Source organism: Pagrus pagrus (assembly GCF_965226575.1).
Source record: "Pagrus pagrus genome assembly, chromosome: 11".
Classification (NCBI taxonomy): Eukaryota; Metazoa; Chordata; class Actinopteri; order Spariformes; family Sparidae; genus Pagrus; species Pagrus pagrus.
The window spans coordinates 7,151,442-7,171,156 of NC_140195.1; the positions used below are offsets into that span (position 1 = coordinate 7,151,442).

At 40.7% G+C, this 19,715-nt stretch overlaps 2 protein-coding genes across 3 annotated transcripts; both read right to left on the reverse strand.

The window, feature by feature from the left end:
- Positions 1-2,350: 2,350 nt before the first annotated feature.
- On the reverse strand, positions 2,351-9,780 carry ythdf1 (YTH N6-methyladenosine RNA binding protein F1). Its single transcript, XM_084367398.1, has 6 exons — positions 9,383-9,780; positions 8,951-8,978; positions 7,550-7,644; positions 5,794-7,458; positions 5,010-5,054; positions 2,351-3,888 (listed from the first exon to the last, which is right to left on the reverse strand). Exons 1-6 carry the CDS (start codon positions 9,410-9,412, stop codon positions 3,874-3,876), a joined length of 1,878 nt encoding a protein of 625 aa, XP_084223524.1. The 5' UTR covers positions 9,413-9,780; the 3' UTR covers positions 2,351-3,873.
- A 483-nt stretch (positions 9,781-10,263) lies between these two features.
- Positions 10,264-17,450, reverse strand: nkain5 (sodium/potassium transporting ATPase interacting 5). 2 transcript variants are annotated; one of them, XM_084366289.1, is made up of 7 exons: positions 17,239-17,450; positions 16,059-16,196; positions 14,355-14,435; positions 12,299-12,499; positions 11,143-11,203; positions 10,858-10,923; positions 10,264-10,757 (listed from the first exon to the last, which is right to left on the reverse strand). In XM_084366289.1, the coding sequence occupies exons 1-6, from the start codon at positions 17,290-17,292 to the stop codon at positions 10,865-10,867; spliced, it is 594 nt and encodes a 197-aa protein (XP_084222415.1). In that variant the 5' UTR covers positions 17,293-17,450; the 3' UTR covers positions 10,264-10,757; positions 10,858-10,864. The 2 variants fall into 2 exon arrangements, with proteins under 2 accessions (XP_084222415.1, XP_084222416.1); XM_084366290.1 differs by lacking the exon at positions 10,858-10,923.
- Between the last annotated feature and the right edge of the window lie 2,265 nt (positions 17,451-19,715).

Here is a 19,715-nt window from a genome sequence, read left to right on the forward strand (position 1 = left end):
ATGTCCGCCTCTTTTAAATCACATAATGCGCAGGGATGTTTCCACCGAGGACTGTCAGCTGTGGAGCTGAACAACAGCTGCTGTGTTGCGGAATGAAGGCGCGCAGCTGCGCACACCGGAGCTGGAGCCGAGGAGCCGAGGAGCTCATTATGATGGCGTTAGAGAGAGGAGGTGATAACAAGGACAAGAAGAAGAAGAAGAAGAGGAGGAGGAGGTTGACTGATGTGTGTTTTTAAATGTGATGTTTGCGCTCGAGTCTTGTTTGATTTGTGGCCTATGAAATACAGATCTCATGTGAGGACATTTTAAATATGCATCGCGTTTTAATGGCGCTCAGGCCTGTCGAGTCATTGTGTTTGTGTGTTTCAGTGCGTGATGGGCACAATCAGATGCGAATAAAGCTCCAACTTCCCTCGATCAGGGGACCAGGGTGCCGCTCCTCGTGTTCACGGCGGACCTTGATTTATTAGCCATACAATTAAGGCACGCGGTGAATGCCAAGAGAGGAATCCCCCTCCACCACCTCCACCTCCACCATCCCCCCGTCCTGCAGCATCCACGAAGAGGTTTAAAACATCTGCAGGAAAACAGTGTTTCATCAGCGACCGTCAGCTAAATGTAACCAGACTGTGTTGATTTTCTTGCAGGTTTTGTATCATTTTGTAAGATGTTGATGTTTCTGTGAGGTTTGTCACATAAACCAGGAGTGCTTCTTTATTTCAGGATGGATTGTGGAGTATGAAAAAGATTTTATTAGGGCCGATACTGACACTGATGATCAGTGATCAAGATGACTGTTAACTGATAATTGGACTGATTTGTATTTTAACTGAAAATAAAAATCTTTGTGTCCAAATTTAAAAAAATCAGTGATGAAATATAACAATTATGTACAATTTTAATGTACTTAACTTGAGCATTTCCATTTTTTCTGCTATTTTATACTTCCACTCCTCCAAATTTACTAGGTAACTTTAGTGACTAGTAGATTCAGATTATTCATTATTGATAGGCTATTACCGGTAACCAGTCAGATAGTGATGTGGGCGGGACATAGAGGACATTTTTAAATTAAAGGTGCATGATGTATATTTGGACATTTTAATCAGAAGAGAAAGATTTTCACTGGCTGATTTATTTATGCCTAAACAAACTAAATAAACAAACTGTTTGTTTTCACGTCTGAATAAACTGAATAAACAAACTGACCTTAAAGGACAACAAAATTCATTTTGTTTACTTTGTTTATATGTGGCGGACCCTGCCACCTTTCTAGCTTCAAACAGTGCTCTGGGGACTCTATTTTCCTCTGAGCACAGCTTGTTTATTCAGTTATTGTTATTATTATTACCTCATTAATATTGTAAAATATACTCTTCTCCAAAACTACATAGTGACCCTTTAATCTATTTTATAAGCAACCAGACACACACACACACACACACACACAAACAGATACTGATAATCAGTTTATCCCTAATTATTATTAAGTTATCAATCCTTCGATGTAGTTTACATCAGAAAGTAAGCAGGTGAAATCCTAACTTACAAGGTCCAAGGTGATCTCAGGTTAAAACATTTGTTGATTAATTAATTTACTTGATCAACAAAATAGTTAATCTGCAGCTATCTTCATAGATCCGTCTTTTCAGCCAGTTTTCAAACCAAACATATCTGAATTAAAATGTGAAGGTTTGTTCAGTTTCTTTGTCATATGACAAGTAAACTGAATATCTTTGGTTTCCAACAGCTGGTCAGACAAAATAAACCAAAGTCTGACCAACGGTCCAAACCCCAAAGATATTCTGCAGATTAAGACAGATTTAAGATATTCAGTCCTCAGAGTGAAGAAGCTGCAACCGGAGAGGATTGGGAGTGTTTGGTGAATAAAGTTCAACACATCAGCTGTAAAATCATTCTCCCACTATTTGTGTTTCATGGGAAGTAAAAACTAATTACATTACAAATTGGTGTGCGGCTGTTGAATGTTTAATGTCATGATTGACGACTGTCGTACCTCCCAACTGAACAACACCTGCTGCTGCTGAGAGTGAAGTCTAAATATCTGAAAGTGCTCTCCTCTTGTACTCACTCGTAGATACCAGCCACCTAAATAAGGCTGGTTTTTAAAATTAAGATTCATACATTATTCCCTGAGAAATGAACGAAAATGGTGATTCGCACAATATTAAAGAAAGAATCTGTACCAAAAACAGACCCATCCTCCAACCCAATCCGTTCAGCAGTTTTTGTGTAAACCTGCTGACAAACCAACAGACACGGGTAAAAACATAACCTCCATGAGCGGAGGCCTTAATAATACATCTGACATAATAAAAAGCCAACAGAGTACAGATAAGTATATCTTTAATAATGATCATGATCAAATCTAAGAATGTGATGGTGACCTCTGATACAACGGATATTTAATTCAGGGATGACTTAAATTTTTTTTTTTTTTCTTTTTGCATAAATTTTCTATATTCCAATACCAGTAATATAACTCTGATTGCTCCACAATCATACTCCCTCTCTTTTCTTTCACTCTTGCATACACACGATACAGCAAGCAATTAAAAAAAGAAAAGTCACAAACATATACCATATAGGCTAGTCTCTGGGTTTTCATACACTTGACAATAAATCAGTTAAGTATAATGCTACAGTTAAACATTTTGAGGCGATCTCAGTTAGAAATGCCGGTACATTAAAGCTTACATTGTCTGAGGATGATGTGGACAGGTTATTATAGCTATGAAAATGATGAGAATGCCAAGATTATAATCATGTTAAGAGAGAACAAGAAACAAAAAAAAAGTGACAGGCCTGGCTTGAGTTTTTAAAAGCAGTACATGCTACATTTCCTCCAGAATTTCACTAACAGAGACCTCTGTTGGAACAGCGGGGGAACAGAGGGAAATTAAAGTCACAGGGGAATCAGACAGAAAGCAAATTTTTGTGTTGATAAAAACCAGAACTCATACAGTATATTTGTATTTCCATCCTTTAAATAAGAAAGAGAGGGACCACCTTTAAGAGCAATTGATCTCTAGACGTCTTTTCCCTGAATCTCTATAGCTGAAAATTTTGAGGTACAATTCTGGAAAAAACGAAAATTACAAATTTCATTTGTACTAGTGCTGAAAAGAAATGTTAAGGCTCCACTCTGGAGAGACGAAATCCCACATTTTCTCCGCTAAATTTAAATCAGTTTATAAGCCAGGTGATACATTATTCAAAATATTTTTCTAACATTTACGCTTTCTAACGTCACAACCTTGCACGATTAAGTCTATGCATACAGAAACTTTCAGTGTACACATTCCTCCACCAACGTAAGACGCCCCCCTCACATTGAAAAAAAGGGGCTTTATAGAAGTAGTTTTTTTTTCTTCTGATAATATAAAATACAACTGGCCACACACAGATAGCAGACATTTGTCAATAAAGTGTTGTTCACTCGTTAAGATTAACCAATACAAGCACTTAACATTTCTCCAACACACAAACCACAAAGTGAACAGTCACTGAATATCAGCAGCATGTTGTCAAGAGATTTCCAAAAAACAGACGTGCAGATATTTGTTACTTATATTTAGTTAAGAATGCAAGTTCCGGGGTAGCGATAGAGTTTTATAAGGCTAAAAAATACAGAAAAAACAAGAAAATATATATTATTGAAGCGATTCGACTGGTGGAACTAGCTTCATCCCTGCACGCATCTTGAAGACTAGGAACCAGGAGCGACGTGGGTCAAGAGTTTGACGTGGGCCGAAGTCAACAAAATGAACTAGAAAAAAATATTAGTTTTCAATTTCTTTATGTCCTTGTGTTTCCTCTTTAATCTAAATTTCGTCGGCAGCCGTCTTCTGTTTACTTCTGACGATCCTGGGGGAGAAATAAAACATATCAAGAAATTATTAGACAGATTAATCAGTATCACATCACCCACACCTGTAATACTCCAGGACAAGACTCATTTTTCAACCAGGCATCACGCCAGCCTGTGTAACAGACCCGCTGGCTTTGACATATTCAAAACAAAGGCACCAAAACCACTTGGTTAGGTTTACGAGAAGGGACCATTGTTTCGGTTAAAATAACCTCTTCCTCAAAAACACCAACAGCTGTTGTCTCACACAGAACTCAAATGCTGGTCGCCTGTATGAAACTCCTATAAATAAATAATGGGGATGGGACAGAAACCTGCTATTGACGTTATAAACTTCACTCAGTATTTTGATGAGCTTATGAATTGAGTTTTTACTGTTGTAAATATAACTGTTGCTGCTCTAAAGCAATAGTTATATTTCAAATATTTTGTTCTTTTCCTGTTCTGAGCTTAGTCTCTCCTTTTCTTTAATAATGTATCTTTTAAAAAGAAACTATTTCGTTATGAAAAATAACCAATAAGAATACCAACATAGAACCAAACTGATAGAAAGTATCAATAAGATTAGTAGTATCGATGAAATCCTAATGATACCCCTCCCTAATGAATGAACCACCTAACCATCCCTGACCTCCCAACGCAGACTAATTAATGGCTTTTTCAATTGTGGTCGTCCTTTGCTCACATCATTATCGACCCCTCGCCTGTATTTTTCACACCTAGGCGAGCTGAATTGTCGTCCTCACACACTGACCTCTAGTGGAGCCGGAGGGTCTCTTACACACTATGGCAGGGGACAGGGCTGTATTTTTATAACAGTAAATTACAAAAGTCTTAGCTTTCCTGAAAATTTTACCATAATGTGTTATCATTTTTGCATAAATTAATGATTTTAGGCAAACTGTAATTCTAGACAAACAAAATGAGATATGGAAGTTTTCTTTTTTCACAATGTGAGTTTTGTCTGGTGAGATGTACAGCAGTGCAACACAATTAATTACATCATATATCAAATTTACGACTTCATGTCTGTGATTCTGCACACATTTGTCATACAGTGATATCTGTCAATATCAGGCCAAAACCAGAAAGAGAGAGAGAAATAAGTTAACATTACCTGATCAAGTCGGGATCGGCTCTGTATTGAGGCAGGCTCATAGCTCTGTTAAAAAAAACACACAAAGTCTTACTGAAGAGTCACATTAGAAAAAGACATCTCATCACTTTTAACACCAGAAAACCTTTCAAATAAAAAGAACGACAAGCTAATAAGTGACGGACTGTGCAAATACCATTCGGCAGGGAAGGGATGGTTATTTTTATTTTTGCTGAAGGGAGGGAGTGGTCTATTGTGTGAGAGCAGGGAGTTGCCTTCCTTTCTGACATTTATACATAAAAGAAGAGATAAAATAGTTACATCAACAAGACGGCTTTCATGTGTGCCATTTGTCATAAAGGTGTGTTTGCTGGATACAAAATACATAAGTTTTGCCTGTACCTGGGTTTTGTTTTCATCATTAGGGCCGAGACACACCGGAGTAATATTAAAGAAGTAGCTGACTGATGTGTCAGCCCAAGTCGCTTGTGTCTCGGAAAAAAGGCTGCACATGAAGACATCGCAAAGACTTCAGGTAAGTATGACGAAACTAGCTCGCACATTCAGTGTCTGTGAGATAACTCACCATACCACGAGGCGACAGTGGTCTATATTTGTCATTCAGAAAGGGAAACTCAGGTCTGTGGATTTGCATTTGCCTATTATTTATATAACTCTGTGGAGGACCTTGCTTTACTTTTCACAAAGTGAGCCAAAGTATTCTCCACTTCAGTCATTATAGTTTGGTATATCTTTAATTGAAAATTGAAAAGTGTCATGTGTTAAGTCTGAAGGAAATCACTACCTTTTTCACCACCTCCTCCTCCTCCTGCTTCTTCTCATAGTGGGAGAAGTCATCAAAGATGGAGGTGGTGTGTTTGTACTGGGCGATAATCTTGAGCACCTGCTTCGCCTTTTCCAGAGGAACCTCTTGAGTGTCACGTGAATTGGTGACTGGCTTGTTGTCATTGTTCTCTAGGCGGATGTGGCGCAGCTGGCTATTTGGCACGTCCTTTACAAACAACCAGTTCACATCAAACTTGCCCTTCCACTTGTCCTGCGCCCAAACGCCAGCGCTGGTGCCGTAGTCCACAGGCGAGCGCATTTCGGCCACGCCGCAGAAATGGCCGCTGCCGTTGACGCTGAACAACAAGTAGACGGGACCTTTAGCGTTCATAGCTCTGAAGGCTGAGTCCAAACGTTTGTTGCCGTGCTCCGTGCTGCACCAGATGGAGTACTTGATGGAGCGGTGGATGTCGTCCTCGGAGTAGCTCTTGATGATGAACACGCGGCCGTTTTTCAGGTTCCAGTCGAACTCCTTGGGGTTGTAGCTGTGGGCCGCACGCAGCTTCTCCAGCACGGGGTGGGACTCTGCTCCCGGCTCTTGAGGCACACCCCCACCCCCTCCACCTCCATTACCAACACCGCCGCCGTTAGAGGAGCCGCTGCTGTCCAAGCTTCCACCGCCGTAGCACAAGTTGCGGTTGCGTGGGGCTACCCAGCGGGTCTGAGGTGTTGGAGCGGAGTTGTGATTCTGGTAGGACTGTGGAGGAGGAGGTGGAGGTCCCTGCATGGTCATCTGCTGCACAAGGGACTGGGCAGACTGCAGGGACTGCTGGAGGGGGGGTATGAGACTGGGAGCATGGGAGTGAAGCTGGGGCTGGTGCTGGTGCTGGTGCTGGTGCTGTTGGTGGTGGTGGTGGTGGTGATGGTGGGGGGGTAAAGGAGGGGCCATCTTGGTAATGGTCCCTTTGTTATCCCATGTATCAATGTCCATGTTGTGTTTAATGGGGGGTGGAGGCAGACCTCCTCCAGCGAGGGGTGGTCCAGGTTTGTTCTTGGTCTTTTGCTGCTGCAGCTTGGCAGGTTTACTCGCGATAGCAGCCCATGACGTAGGTTTCGGAGGGGGCATCCCAATTGGTGTGCCACCGTTGCCTGTTGCGACAGCCGCAGCTACACCGCCACCTCCACCAATCACAGAACCACTCTTCACACCTGAACCACTTCCTGTCACATCCCCACCTATTTTGAGGCCCAGCATGCCCTGCTCCAGGCTGTTCATACCTGGAGCCTTGCTCAGGGTGTCACTATGAAAACCTGTCTGGCCATCAGGGACTAAGGTGCCTCCTAGAGAGCTGGGTGGGTAGCTGTAACTGCCCCCGTAGGCTGAGCTCTGAGTCTGCTGACCCTGAGAACCGCTGGTGCCCCAGGCTGAGAAGGCTGGGTTCTCAGGGAAAAAGTTAAACCTGTGAGGATAGATGCTGCTGCTGAGCCCCCCCGGCTGCCCAAACACTGTGTCGTGCATGAAGTGATGGTCCCCATTGCTGAGAGGGGCATAGGGTGTCAGGTAGGGGATCGGTGGGTCACCTCCTGTAGACCAAGGAGCCTCACTGAGCGGGTATGGAAACCCAATGGAGGGGGCATAGTAGCTGGACAGGTACGGGTCTGTCATGGATTGATAGCTGTTATTCTACAAACAGAAATAGAATCAAGATAATTTGTTAGGGCGGCAGAATGCGACAGGAATTAAACCAAATAAAATGATTTTAGGTTCACAGTACCTGATTAGACTGGCTGGTAAGATAAGGCTCAAAGTCATTATCATGGACTGTGTCCTTCTGGTGGAGGGAGCCATTCTGCACTGAAACTGGAAAGGCTGCAATAAAATCAAGCTGTTGTCAAAGCTGGACCATCAGAATTTTTCCAAATAGGACTGCACGACATGGTAAAAAAAATGAATCTCATTGCGATTATTTTTGACTGATATTACAAGTGCGTTATGATTCTCAATTCAATGGAATTATGATGTTTATCTAACACAATTTTCATTTTCACTGATTAAAGGATTAAAAACACACATGTCTTAAATCTTGAGAACAAGGACTCTGCAGCACTACAGGACTTCAATACACACACATTTGTCACACATTTTACCTTTAACAAGAAACTGAAGCTTCTTGCGATTTGGATATTGCACTCACTCCGCCATGTTACAGTTTTGGTAACATTTCGATTAATTGCACCCCAACAATAATGTTGCCAGCTCTAATATGAAGTCTAACATATCTGCATTGTACCGGTTCTAGTTAAATCATAGATTTATCACATCATCACTGAAAAATGCAACTTTAATTTTATCTGCTTATTTTAACTGCCACTAATTTGTTTCTGACAACACAGCAACAGAGCCGTGTGAACCCCATTAAAGCTATAGTGAAGATACAGTCAGAGAATTAAAGGGCAATTCCACAAATTTTACACATTTAATAGTGTTTACAGGTCTTCGGGAGTACTACTGCATATGTGAAAAAAGTAGTATGAGGAAGCTGCATGTAATCTGATAAATTGCCTCCAGCGATGCCACTCAGTGGCTACGTTGCATTGAGGGTAATGAGGGAGCCAGGTTTAGAAAAGCAGAAAAATGCCTTTTTTTTCCCCCTTGCATTCTTCTTCCTTTTCAAAACCTGGTGCCTACATTACCCACAATGCAATTTAGCCACTGAGCAGTATCACTGGAGGCAATTTATCAGATTACATGCAGCTACAAAAGGCCTTTTTTCTACTTTTTTTCTCCACATATGCAGAAGTAAACCTGTAAGACCTCTAAACACACTTAAATGTGTAGAATTGGTAGAGCTACCCTTTAAAACAATCACGATGTGTAATGATTAAAAATAGATTATCCTGCCTGTCCAAATGTAACCTTTAGTGGAGCTGACCTTTTGAAAAGTGAGAGGTGTTTTACAATGATGAGCTGTTTGCTCTCACAATGATGTATCTTCATTTAACTGTGAAGCAAACGTGTGATCCAAACTGCTGCTCATACATTATTTATTGCTATGTGGATGTTGTTTGGGCTTCCCTGTTGACATAAGGGCTATAGTACATGACACACGAGGCATCAGGTGACAGGTATGTAAACAGGTATGTGTATAATCCTTGGATAGAGGAGCGCCTCTTACCTTTGCTTGCATCTTGTCCTTTCGATGTCTTGGTGGTCGCAGTAAAAGGAGGTACACATGTGAAAGGAGGGATAAAGAAAGCTTGCATGGGTCTCCAGTGTTTTTTCAAGGCATCACACATTATCCTAGCTACACATTGAGATGTTTTGACGTCTCGTCTGAAAACGTGACTGACACATAACGTAAGAGTAAAAAAAAAAAAAATGCTGGGCGGTGTGTTGTGACAACATTTGGCCAGAGAGATACCCACTGGGAGCTGTGGTCCAGGCCTTTGGTTACCAGCAGAGACCAGTTTTCTAGCTAACCTCCCCTCTCAGATGGCTAACTAGCTAACTAGCAGGCATCGTCTTCAGAGGGGGGGGATGCACACACCGCACACATCTCGCCTCTCTGGAGAAATAAAAACCCGGAGCGCTTCTCCTCGCTGCTTACCTGAGGGTCAATACTAGCGGCAGACATCATTCATCCACCAGGTGTTGTGTCAGTTGAAGCCTCGACAAGACGTACAGTGTGCGAGCCGCACAAACTCCGCTGTGTGCCGAGGCTAATAGCTGAGACAGAAGAGAGAAGCTGTTCCTCTGCGTTACTTTGCTAACAGTTAAACACAGTTAGCAGCAGCTGTTAGCCGCTGTCTCTGTTCGGCGCGGACAGTTTGCTCGTCGTAGCCCTGCTGGCACTCCGCGCTGCCCTGTCGACATTAATCCTGCGGGGCTTCAATCCGCTCCGACCCCCTCACCGTTAAATTAAAATCCAACCAGCCTCGGTGGCCCTGCTCACTTGCCCCAATGGCAGCTTCATCCGGGGTCTGCGAGGCGGAACTGACGTCGGTGACGTAGCCGACGCATCAACGGCTACCTAGCAGCAGCAGTCGGTGCGTTCCATAGTAACCGTGTTTACATCACATTTACTACCTAAAACACACTATTTTCTCATTATTTAAGCTTTTAAAATGAATATAACACCAACTTCGAGCCTATAAAACAGTGGCAGTGCAATATCTTATTTTCTAACAGGGGCTAATTATATGAAGTAATGTTAAAACACAACAAAAACACTAGTTTCTCATTATTTAAGCTTTAAAAATGAATATAAGATCAACTTCACGCCGATGAAACAGCGGCAGTGTAATATTTTAGTTTCCAGTGTTAGTAAAAAATTCTTGTGCTATAAATGTGGTAGCCATTCAGAACAAACAAAAACAAACAAGCAACAAACAAAAAAACACTATTTCCTCGTGCTGTAGGCTAAATGAGGTAGTCTAATGTTAAGGAGGTACCCAGAACAAAACAAAACAAAAACAAAATCACTTTACATATCTTATAAATGTTTAATAATAAACAATTGTGTACAACACCTCGATACAAACTCTGTTGTAGACGTGGTTTATTTCATCGCACACTTAATAAGTTGGGTGGTTTTCACACTAAAATGACACATTATTAAATTATGCATTAAAAAAAACATTTAAAAATGAGCTACTTATTTACATCTTTTAAAACACTTTTCTTTTGTACTCGAGTGCTGAATATCCAGTGATTTCTATCTCTTTCGTTCACACATGCACACACACACACGCAGAGAGGTAGATTTACATTTAGCTTTACAGCATTTAAGGTCGGAGGAATAACACATCATATAGTAATATACTGATAATTCCCCTCTTGACTCCAGACAGTGTGTACACTAAAGGTTCACATGATGTTTTATTTGACAAACAGGCAAAAGCAATTTCACGATCTTCAGTTGTTTCCTTCTGTCCGGCTTCTTCTCCGCTTTTCTTCAACCATTTTTTGTGGTTATTTATAATCTATGCAAAGACACAGAAAAAATACATTACGCGTAAAATGTTGGGTAAATAAGGTGGAAAATGAAATTAAAAGTAATAGCTATCGTGCCGCTAAACATACCAGCAGGTCAGTAGAAGAGCAACTGAGAGGGTTTGGATGGATGATGGAATTCACCAATGAAATTAACTGAAATAACGCGAGGAAAGAAAAACGTAAAAACATGATAAACAACCTCAGTGTTAACAAAAACATAAAGTGGAATGGCAAATTATGCAGGAAGCATTCTGTTATATTTTGGGGATAAATAACTCTAAAATGTCTTGATGGATATTGTTTTTCGAATGAATAATATGTGCAGAATAAATGACATCTGTGGTGTCTATAATTGATCAGCAGCGTACTTACAGCTGTCCTCCTCATCTGAGAAAGTGCTGACGACGTAGCAGGCGTAAACAAATCCCAGGAGCTACAAAAGATTAACATAAAAATGTTTAAAAGTGAATCGCACAGTTAATCGCACAACTAATGTTCTTTCTTTGATCCTAAAAAGCATTATTCATCACAAACACACTTTAGAAATGCTCTCCTGACAACGGGACAGCACAGGTGTAAATAATAAATGAATGATGACAGAATTAAATTTAGCTGCTTTGTTCATGTTATATTTAGAAACACCTGTGTTCTTTCCTACTATGACGAGTCAAAATGTCTGGTGTGTCTGCAGATATACAATCTTTGTGCAGTGAGAGAAAACTCACACCAGCTTGTGTAAAAATGCCCAGTACATCGATTCAAAACAAGAGTATTTTGCTATGTTTTCCTCTTATCAGGCAGGTCTGTGTAATTATCTAAAGCAAAGTCAGTTTGTTGTTAGATTTTTCTAGATGTTTAGTTGTTTTACATTAGGAGTGTGATAGCATTTTCCTTTGCAAGTTATTTGTTTAGTTCAATTATTGTTTAGCATGTTTAGTCTTGTCTCATTCATATTTTGTATGCACTGTGTGGTCCCTAGGTTATATAGGCAGAAGGATAGTTGCAGGACCATGATGCACCTGGGTGGGCCTATGTTTTTCTTTTTACCTGTGCAGGAGAGACATGCAGGATCCTTTTGTTCTTTGCTCGCTTGCTTTTTTGGAAAAATAAACCATGAAAGCCAAAAGAACCTTGAACGGACGCCACGGTGCAGCAGTGGCTCTTTGATTTGTATTTTGAAGTGGCCACTGCACTCAGCATCCTTACAGCCGATGTACAGTAAAATGATCTGGATGTTTGGGGCGAATACACTCGTGCAAGTGAGATCAGACTTGCTTTACAGAAGAGGTAATGTTTTAAAGTTTTAGTCATGTTTAGTTTAGCCTCATTAGCTGACTTTCCTATCTCAGGAGTAGCGACATGTGACCAAATGAAATGCATCATTACTTTGAGTCAACTTGTGGATTTCTCTGGGTTTGAACATTGTTGTAAACATCTGGGATGATGTAAGCACACAACTCGACACAATATACTGTATGTAACAAAAGTCTAGAGTTAGACGGACTAATCCGACTAATCAGACTCTCACCGATACGAGGAGCTGGACGATGCAGTGCAGGATCTCTATGTACTGGTATTCCAGCCAGCAGCTCAGCACCGTGCTCAGCTCCGGGTTCTGCTGGTTCTGCCACCCATCGGAGGGAAGGCCGTCGCTCCTCTCACACCCCGGCCCGTTGTCCATCCACCACGAGCGATGTGACGACACTCCCAGGGAGAGAATATCGCTGTCCTGCAAGGACAAAACAGGCAGAGGAGACGTGAAGACGACTCCTGAGCTCTCAGGTTCTTGAAGATATTTCTGCTTTAATAGACCGAGCACAGAGAAATCTGACCTGCATCGAGGATCAGGTGCAGTGAGAACATGATATGTTTTAGTATGAGCCTCGCTTCCTGTCTGGAGCCACTACTAACGATTACTTTCATCATCTATTAAGCTATCGTTTTTCTTTTATTTCATGTAATTCTATTATTAATTACTGTATAAAAAACATCAGTTTTAAATGTGTGTCTGAAATAATGAGGACAAAAAGCCATAAAACAATAGAAAGCACAGAAACAATAAAATTAACAAGTTAGACAAAAAACATTTTTCATATATGAGGGCTGTGAAGTGAAACGTTTATAAAAACAATTCATTATTTGGTATTTTCTCTAGCGTGTGCAGTGAATTGCACAACATTTGAAGGGATTGATCTGGTGATAATTTTGATTCAGAGGACGTAAATTATCTGTGTGAATGTTTCAAACTGTAAAAAAAAGGAGTTTTTGTAATGCGATATTGGATTTAATTCCACAGTTAAATGTTCATAAAAAAGGATGTTGAAACTATATTACAGCCCTGGTTCAGAAGAGTCGGGATGCTGTGTACATAAAACAAAATGCAGTCTCTCACGATGTGTTCCTGATCTCATGTAGAAACATCCTTTATACACTCGTGTTTCACAAAGTGGTATATACTCAACTGAAAACAGTACAGAGAATATATATTGAATGCAATCAGGGCTGGACTTTGTATTATATATGTTCCCCTCAGATCCTCTGACTCAAACCTCTTGATTGTTCTTGAGGTCAGGACTAACAGGCACAGAGAGGCAGCCGTGACACACTCCTGGCTTTCTCCTGCAGTGTTTTTACATAATGGTTGTTTCATCTTGTCCCCTCCTGTCTGTTTCATTAAAATTGACTTTATTGTTTTATCAAAAATGTTATGATTATCTGCTTTTATGGTGATCACTTTGTGTTGCATTTTAAGCATGTATTGTACTATATAAATAAAGTTTATTACCAGTCGTATTATTATTAAAAGAAGGGTTCAGTTTATTTCTAATCGTTTTGTTTGTCTCGTCTCACAGAGTTATGTCTTGGCAAAACAGCCCAAAGTGAAAAAAGAAGAAGGCAGTTATGTAATTGATATAATAGATTAATACCAGTTAAGTGCTGCATAGTTATGGAAATTTAATGCTTCACTTCACAGTGACGAGTCCGGAGAGAAAGATAAGAATGATGGATCTTAAAAGCTCTATTGTCGAGACGAGCTGCCGGTAGAAAGAGACCAAACTGGAAGACAGTTTGAAAGAAAAGCTGCATGGATCGATTTAATTGTTTGTATAAAATATCAACAAATAACAACTAACGCCTGTCAGAAGTTATCAGACACAAATGTGTTTAAATTGCAGTCAAACAATTAAAAGTGCTGTATTTGTCACGTCGAAACCATCCAACGTTTTGTATTTTCACTTGATAAATGAGAAATTACTTCAGAAAAGTTAAGTTTTCTCTATGATTGCATCATTATTGTATCTCCTCCACTCATCACCAGGACTTATCTCTGCTCAAACCAATTATACCACAAATACTGAACTGTTGTCACCACTCTTTGGGTCTTCAGCATCAATCAGGACCAAAAAAATGCCACTTCAATATGTTTTTCAACACTAAACGTTTCGTACCTGAGAACAGGAACATACAGTCAACATGCTGTTTATTCATGCGACTGTTTCCGAAGGCAGGTCCTGAGCTGAACACTGTATTTAGGAGCTGAAGCTGCCCGAGTCTCTAATTATCTGACACTTAACGTGACTTACCTTTGAAAGCCCTCCCAGATCCAAGTAGAGACAGCTGACAAAGACATTCCAGCCAACCCACAACAGCATCCACAGCAGGTACTGAGAAGACAAAAGGTACGTTCATTACAAAGAAAATGGATTAAACTCTGGGCTGCTCTTTTTTACTAACAATTGTCCTGAATCTGACACGACCAGAGTGGTTTACAAGATAAATATGAGACATCACAACACCATTAGGGTGATGTTTCTCTGAATGTTGCGTGTTTCTTGTGACATATCAGTGACTCCAGAAACCCTTGAATGAATAAATGAATGAATGGTTTTCTTATTCAGTACAACTTATAAGAGATTCTGGATCTCAATGGGAACATTCTTGGTATAACAAAGGTTAAATACAATTTTTTTAAAATAGCTCTCACACCACCTCCATGCACACAAACATGAACAAACACACATCTCAGATATCCAATCAATAAATACTCCAGTTACTAGCTTTCTCTTGATTAAAACAGGTTTTTTCCTTTGTTTTCTGCCCATTTCATACTTATATGTCACAACTGTGTCATGTAAATAAGAGGGGAGACTCTTATGGTTGATCTGCATCTGTGATGAGGAGTTGGATATTTTGGTAAATGCATTTATTCACTTCTTTTTTTAAAAGAAGAGAGAGAGAGTTAGATGAGATGATCGATTTCACTTCCTTGATTTTATACTAAATATGAATCCACAGCCAGGTTAGCTTAGCTTAGCACAAATACTAGAAACAGGGGGAAACAGCTATCCTTGCTCCATCCACAGGCAACAAAATACACCTACCAGCAGCATTAAAACTCAGTAATAACATGATTTATCTTATTTGTTTAATCTGTAAAAACACAGTGTAAAAGCTTCAGTTTGTGGTTTTATGAGAGGTTATGTGTAGGACTATTTTCGGTGACTTCCTGTATTGCTGCTCTCAGCAACCTGACAAGCTGCTTCTCCTTGTTTCCGGTCCTTAAGCTAAGCTATGCTAACCAGCTGCTGGCTTCATATTTAACGTACAGATATATGAGAGCGGTTTCAACCTTCTCATTTAACTCGGACAGGTCTATTTCCCAAAATGTTGAAATACTCATAACAAGCCGAACAAGGTTGTGTGTAAACCAACATTTATTGTTCAGTGCTTTAGCCCTCAGAGACCTTCACTGTACATTTTAAAATGTGACATGACTTTTAAAAAAAAAAGTCAGGAAATCGATTACCTCAGAATTACCAAGTAAAGTAGACGATTAAATGATCCAAGTACATCCTTTAAATAAAAATGTCCTGAGGTCTGTTCACATTAAAGGTGCACTATGTAAGCATTTTAGTCAAAAAACATTTTTAAAAATATCTAAAACTACCAAATTGGACGTGAAGAAAAAACAGTTCTGACATTATGATGTCTTCGTATTGATGTTGCAGAGATATCGACTGAAGTTAGCATGCAAACTAGCTAGCCCTGACCGGTCCCAGTCCAACATACCCCTACATGCATGGCTAACCAAGCTAACTAGCTAAAAGAAGCTACAGTCCGTTACTCTGATGATATGCTGAAATGTAAAATTGGGACTTTAAATGAGCCAGACTTAAACTTAAGGCTCTCCTGAATCAAATGGCACTGATGTATGACACACTCTTAAAATTACTCTACGTCTCTCAGGGTTAGCACAAACTTTTATCAAGCTCAGACAGTTTCCTCACCATAATAACGTAGCGCGATCTGTACTGGATGACGCCAAAAAGGCCCAGGATGACCACGATGATGTGAAAGAAGTTGATCATGATGGGCGCCCACTGGTAGCCGAGGAAGTCGAACACCTGCCTCTCCAGCGCCGTGATCTGTTGGGGAGCAGAAACAGTTCAGACACCCTGATGATGACTTACAGAAAAGATGACTCTCTGTCAGGTGAGGCGGTGCAGCCTCGGGGCTGTTAGGCGCTGATTCTTTGCCCGTGTGTCCCTCAAGGTTTTTCATTCTCATAAGTTGTCAAGGCAACTGAGCCGTGAGGGACAAGGCATGCTGGGAGAAAAGACAGACGCGGTTATAATGTTGTGTCCTCTGAGGGTCGGATGAAGAGGGGGGGCAGGGTGGGAAACACAGGAGGAGGAGGACACAGTGGGTGCAGCCTTTCATTGTGGTGGTTGTAGAAGAGGGCGGTCAGAGGGCCTCCAACGACAATAAGCTTCCTATGAGGACAGTTCACAAAAAAATAAACTTTAAAAGGCCTGTAGCCAAGAATTATCCTCAATATTGATCAATCTGCCAATTTTTTGATGTAAGAAAGTAGTTAAACATCCCTGTGATAAGTCACCAGAGCTCGAGGTGATGTCTTCAAATTCAAAACACAAAGACATTCAGTTTTCTTTTACAGATCACCAAGAAAACTTGCCAATATTCACATTTTAACTAGTTGTTTTGGGCATTTTTGCATGTAAAATAACTAAAATGATGAACTTAACTGTTATGAACGTAACTTTATGTTCATCAGCTGGTTGATAAAAGCACTAATCAGCTCAGATTTGTGTCTTTATTTCATTTTAGTTTGCAGTTTATGCAGAATCCTGACTTGATAATGACAATGTGAATGGAAGGTCATCAGACGCAACACCAAAGAACAACAAGCTGGTTTGGTGATTAATAACATATTGCAGTCTGTAGTCTGAATGTGAGAAAAGGTCAGAAACAATATAAAAAGTGAGGTTTCAAAGCACCCAAAAAAATGAACTTTACGGAGATCTGTAAAAGTCTGAAGTCATCAGAAAATGTTGCTCTGATTTGTAGTTTTGGGAGTTTTTTTCATGAAGTTGTCCACCACAGAGGAGAAGTTAGTCCTGATGTGTGTCGACGCATCCTGTGTAAAATAAAATAAAAACATCTTACCAGTTGCAGACAACACAGGAGGATCAGCATGCATCGTGCCGAGCAGCAGCCCATCTTCCTCCCCTCTCTGCTCCCGCTGGGTCTGATGATGAGGATGAGGGTAACAACAGTGAAGAAGAATCTGGATTTTATTTTATTTTTTTACAATCGCTCAAACACAAGGGAAGAACCTGCAGAGCTCTGGGTCCATTACCAGACGTGTGAGGAAACGCTCAATGCACTTTACCTCATGAGGAAAACACGTAGGCTGTCCCTGTGTGGAAACTACAGGGAAGGGGGAGGGTAGGCTGTATGAGAGGCGATCAGTGCCACAAGGAGTAAAGAGGGGGAAACCCTGAAGGACAAGATGAGCTTCAAGAGGCTGTGAGGGCTTTTATAGTGGACAGTGATGTCTGTGAGGAAACTCCAGGAGCTATTTTGACTTTAGTCAGTTTCCATCATAATGTGGCACTAATTCCGATTAAACCATAATGTGATTTAATTGTCTGAATAAAATACTTGAGGTTCAAGTTAGGTACAGAGGAGTAACAAGTGAATAACATTTGGGCATTTTAGAGGAAGGAAAAGGACAAATTGTGTTAAAGAGGTCATATTATGCTACTTTTCAAGTTCACACTTTCATTTAGGAGTCCTAGTAGAGTAGGTTTACATGCTTTAATTTTCAAAAAACACATTATTTTTCTTATATGGTGCATTGCTGCTGCACCCCTTTTCACACTGTGTCTTGAACGCTTCATTTTAGCTACAGAGTGAGACATCTTGCCTCTGTTCAATCTTTGGCGAGAGTTGCACATGAGCATTACTTAACGGGCAGGATGTAGCCAATCAGAGGCAGAGTCAGGCGGGTCGTGCCGTGCAAGGTAGTGTGATCTAAAATAACGGCGCTAAAGCAGTAGCAACTGTATGTCTGCTGACTGACTGGAGTGTATATATTTTATAATAAGTATATAAATGTATATAACACCTGTTACTTAGTGACATACATAAGTAACAGAAGTAAAGGCTCGACTCCAAACTGCCAAACTCGAAACGGCTGCAATGTAATCCTTGAGGCAACTGCAACGTCTACCAAACGTGCTTGTTTTGAAGGGCTGAGGTGTCTGACGAATGATTCCTTGGGTTAGTTTTGTTAAATAATAAGATTTGTTTTGTGAAGAAAAGAGGTAGTTGATTCTGTGAACCTGATAAAAAGGAACTTGTCGAATTATAATTGCGTTTAAAGCTGCACTTATCATGGTTTTATATACAGCAGCGATCCACCGAGGTGACCTCTGTTGTCGGGTGTTTATTTACCATAATGTTGACTGATGACTGGAGCTGGAGGGGAAATGTACCTTACTTAATGAGCATAACGTTACGAAGAGGAGAGGGGGACAGAAGAGAGGGAACCGGAGTCTTTGGTGAGTGCTGACTTCAGTGAGAGTCGACCTGAATTCAAATACAGAGACACAGACACCAGCTTCCTGCTCGCTCACGGCTAATGTACAGTAAAGTCGTCTGGCTGTTTGGGACGAATAATCTTGTGGTCAAACTTGCTTCCTTGGTGGTGAACACAGCATTAAAGCAATATTTTGGATCTTTTGATGTGGGGTTGTATGAGGTACGTATCTCTAGTCAGTGTATTAGCTGCTGTAGATGACCAGAGTACAATGATCTGCCACCCTGTCAGTGCTTCATGCTGCTTCTCCACACAGGGGAGAGCTGACGGTCATCTGCTGCAGGTAACACACTGACCACGGGTAAGTACCTCATACAACCCCACATCAAAAGACCTGAACTATCCCTTTAAACAACCACTATTGGTGATGAAAATCTATCTTATGTGACTCGAGGCAATGCTTTAGTTAGACTTCCTTCCTCACAATCTGACTCTATCCCAGAAGATTTAGCGACTTGTTAATGCACAATTCCCACAATTATATTACTCCTGTTTCGCCCTCGCTGTGGCATGGATTGACCCTCATACAGCAACACCGTCTCCTGCAACCTGATAGGTGGTTTCTGTCCAGCAATGCCCCGAAGTCGCCAGAAGGTGGTGTTAGAGAGGTGGAGGTTTGGGCTTTAAAGGTGTGAGAGAGTGGCAAGGTTAAAACAAGCTGAAGAACAAGACACAACTGGAGTACTTTCACATGTTTACAACATTTAAACTATGTTGCAGAGGAGATAAAGAAGACAGCCTGTCAGGATGTCTCTCAGCTGGGGGGTCAGGGAGGGTTATGAGTGGATGAAGTGTTTGTGATTTCACTTTAAACTCTCTCTCATGTTTGAAGAGATCAGGAAGAGCTCTGACACATCAACAGTTTCACCTGTTGTTTGTCTGATGAACCCTTTTTTCCTCCCATGGTTTAATAAAGTCAGTGTAAATACGTGACATGCTGGTCTCATATCAACCAGATGTTTCAGAAAATATTCACTTTTAAATAAAAAAAAATGTCATTAAAAACATTTAATAACAGCGATTCAAACTGGTTATCTTT

Coding starts and splice junctions, on each gene's coding strand:
- nkain5 (XM_084366289.1), bottom strand. CDS start 17,292: ATGGGCTGCTGCTCGGCACGATGCATGCTGATCCTCCTGTGTTGTCTG. Junction 14,436..16,058: donor GATCGCGCTACGTTATTATG/GTGAGGAAACTG, acceptor TTGTCTTCTCAG/TACCTGCTGTGGATGCTGTT. Junction 11,204..12,298: donor TCGTCCAGCTCCTCGTATCG/GTGAGAGTCTGA, acceptor AATCTTTTGTAG/CTCCTGGGATTTGTTTACGC.
- ythdf1 (XM_084367398.1), bottom strand. CDS start 9,412: ATGATGTCTGCCGCTAGTATTGACCCTCAG. Junction 8,979..9,382: donor CCGCTAGTATTGACCCTCAG/GTAAGCAGCGAG, acceptor GCGACCACCAAG/ACATCGAAAGGACAAGATGC. Junction 7,459..7,549: donor TTACCAGCCAGTCTAATCAG/GTACTGTGAACC, acceptor TTCTGTTTGTAG/AATAACAGCTATCAATCCAT.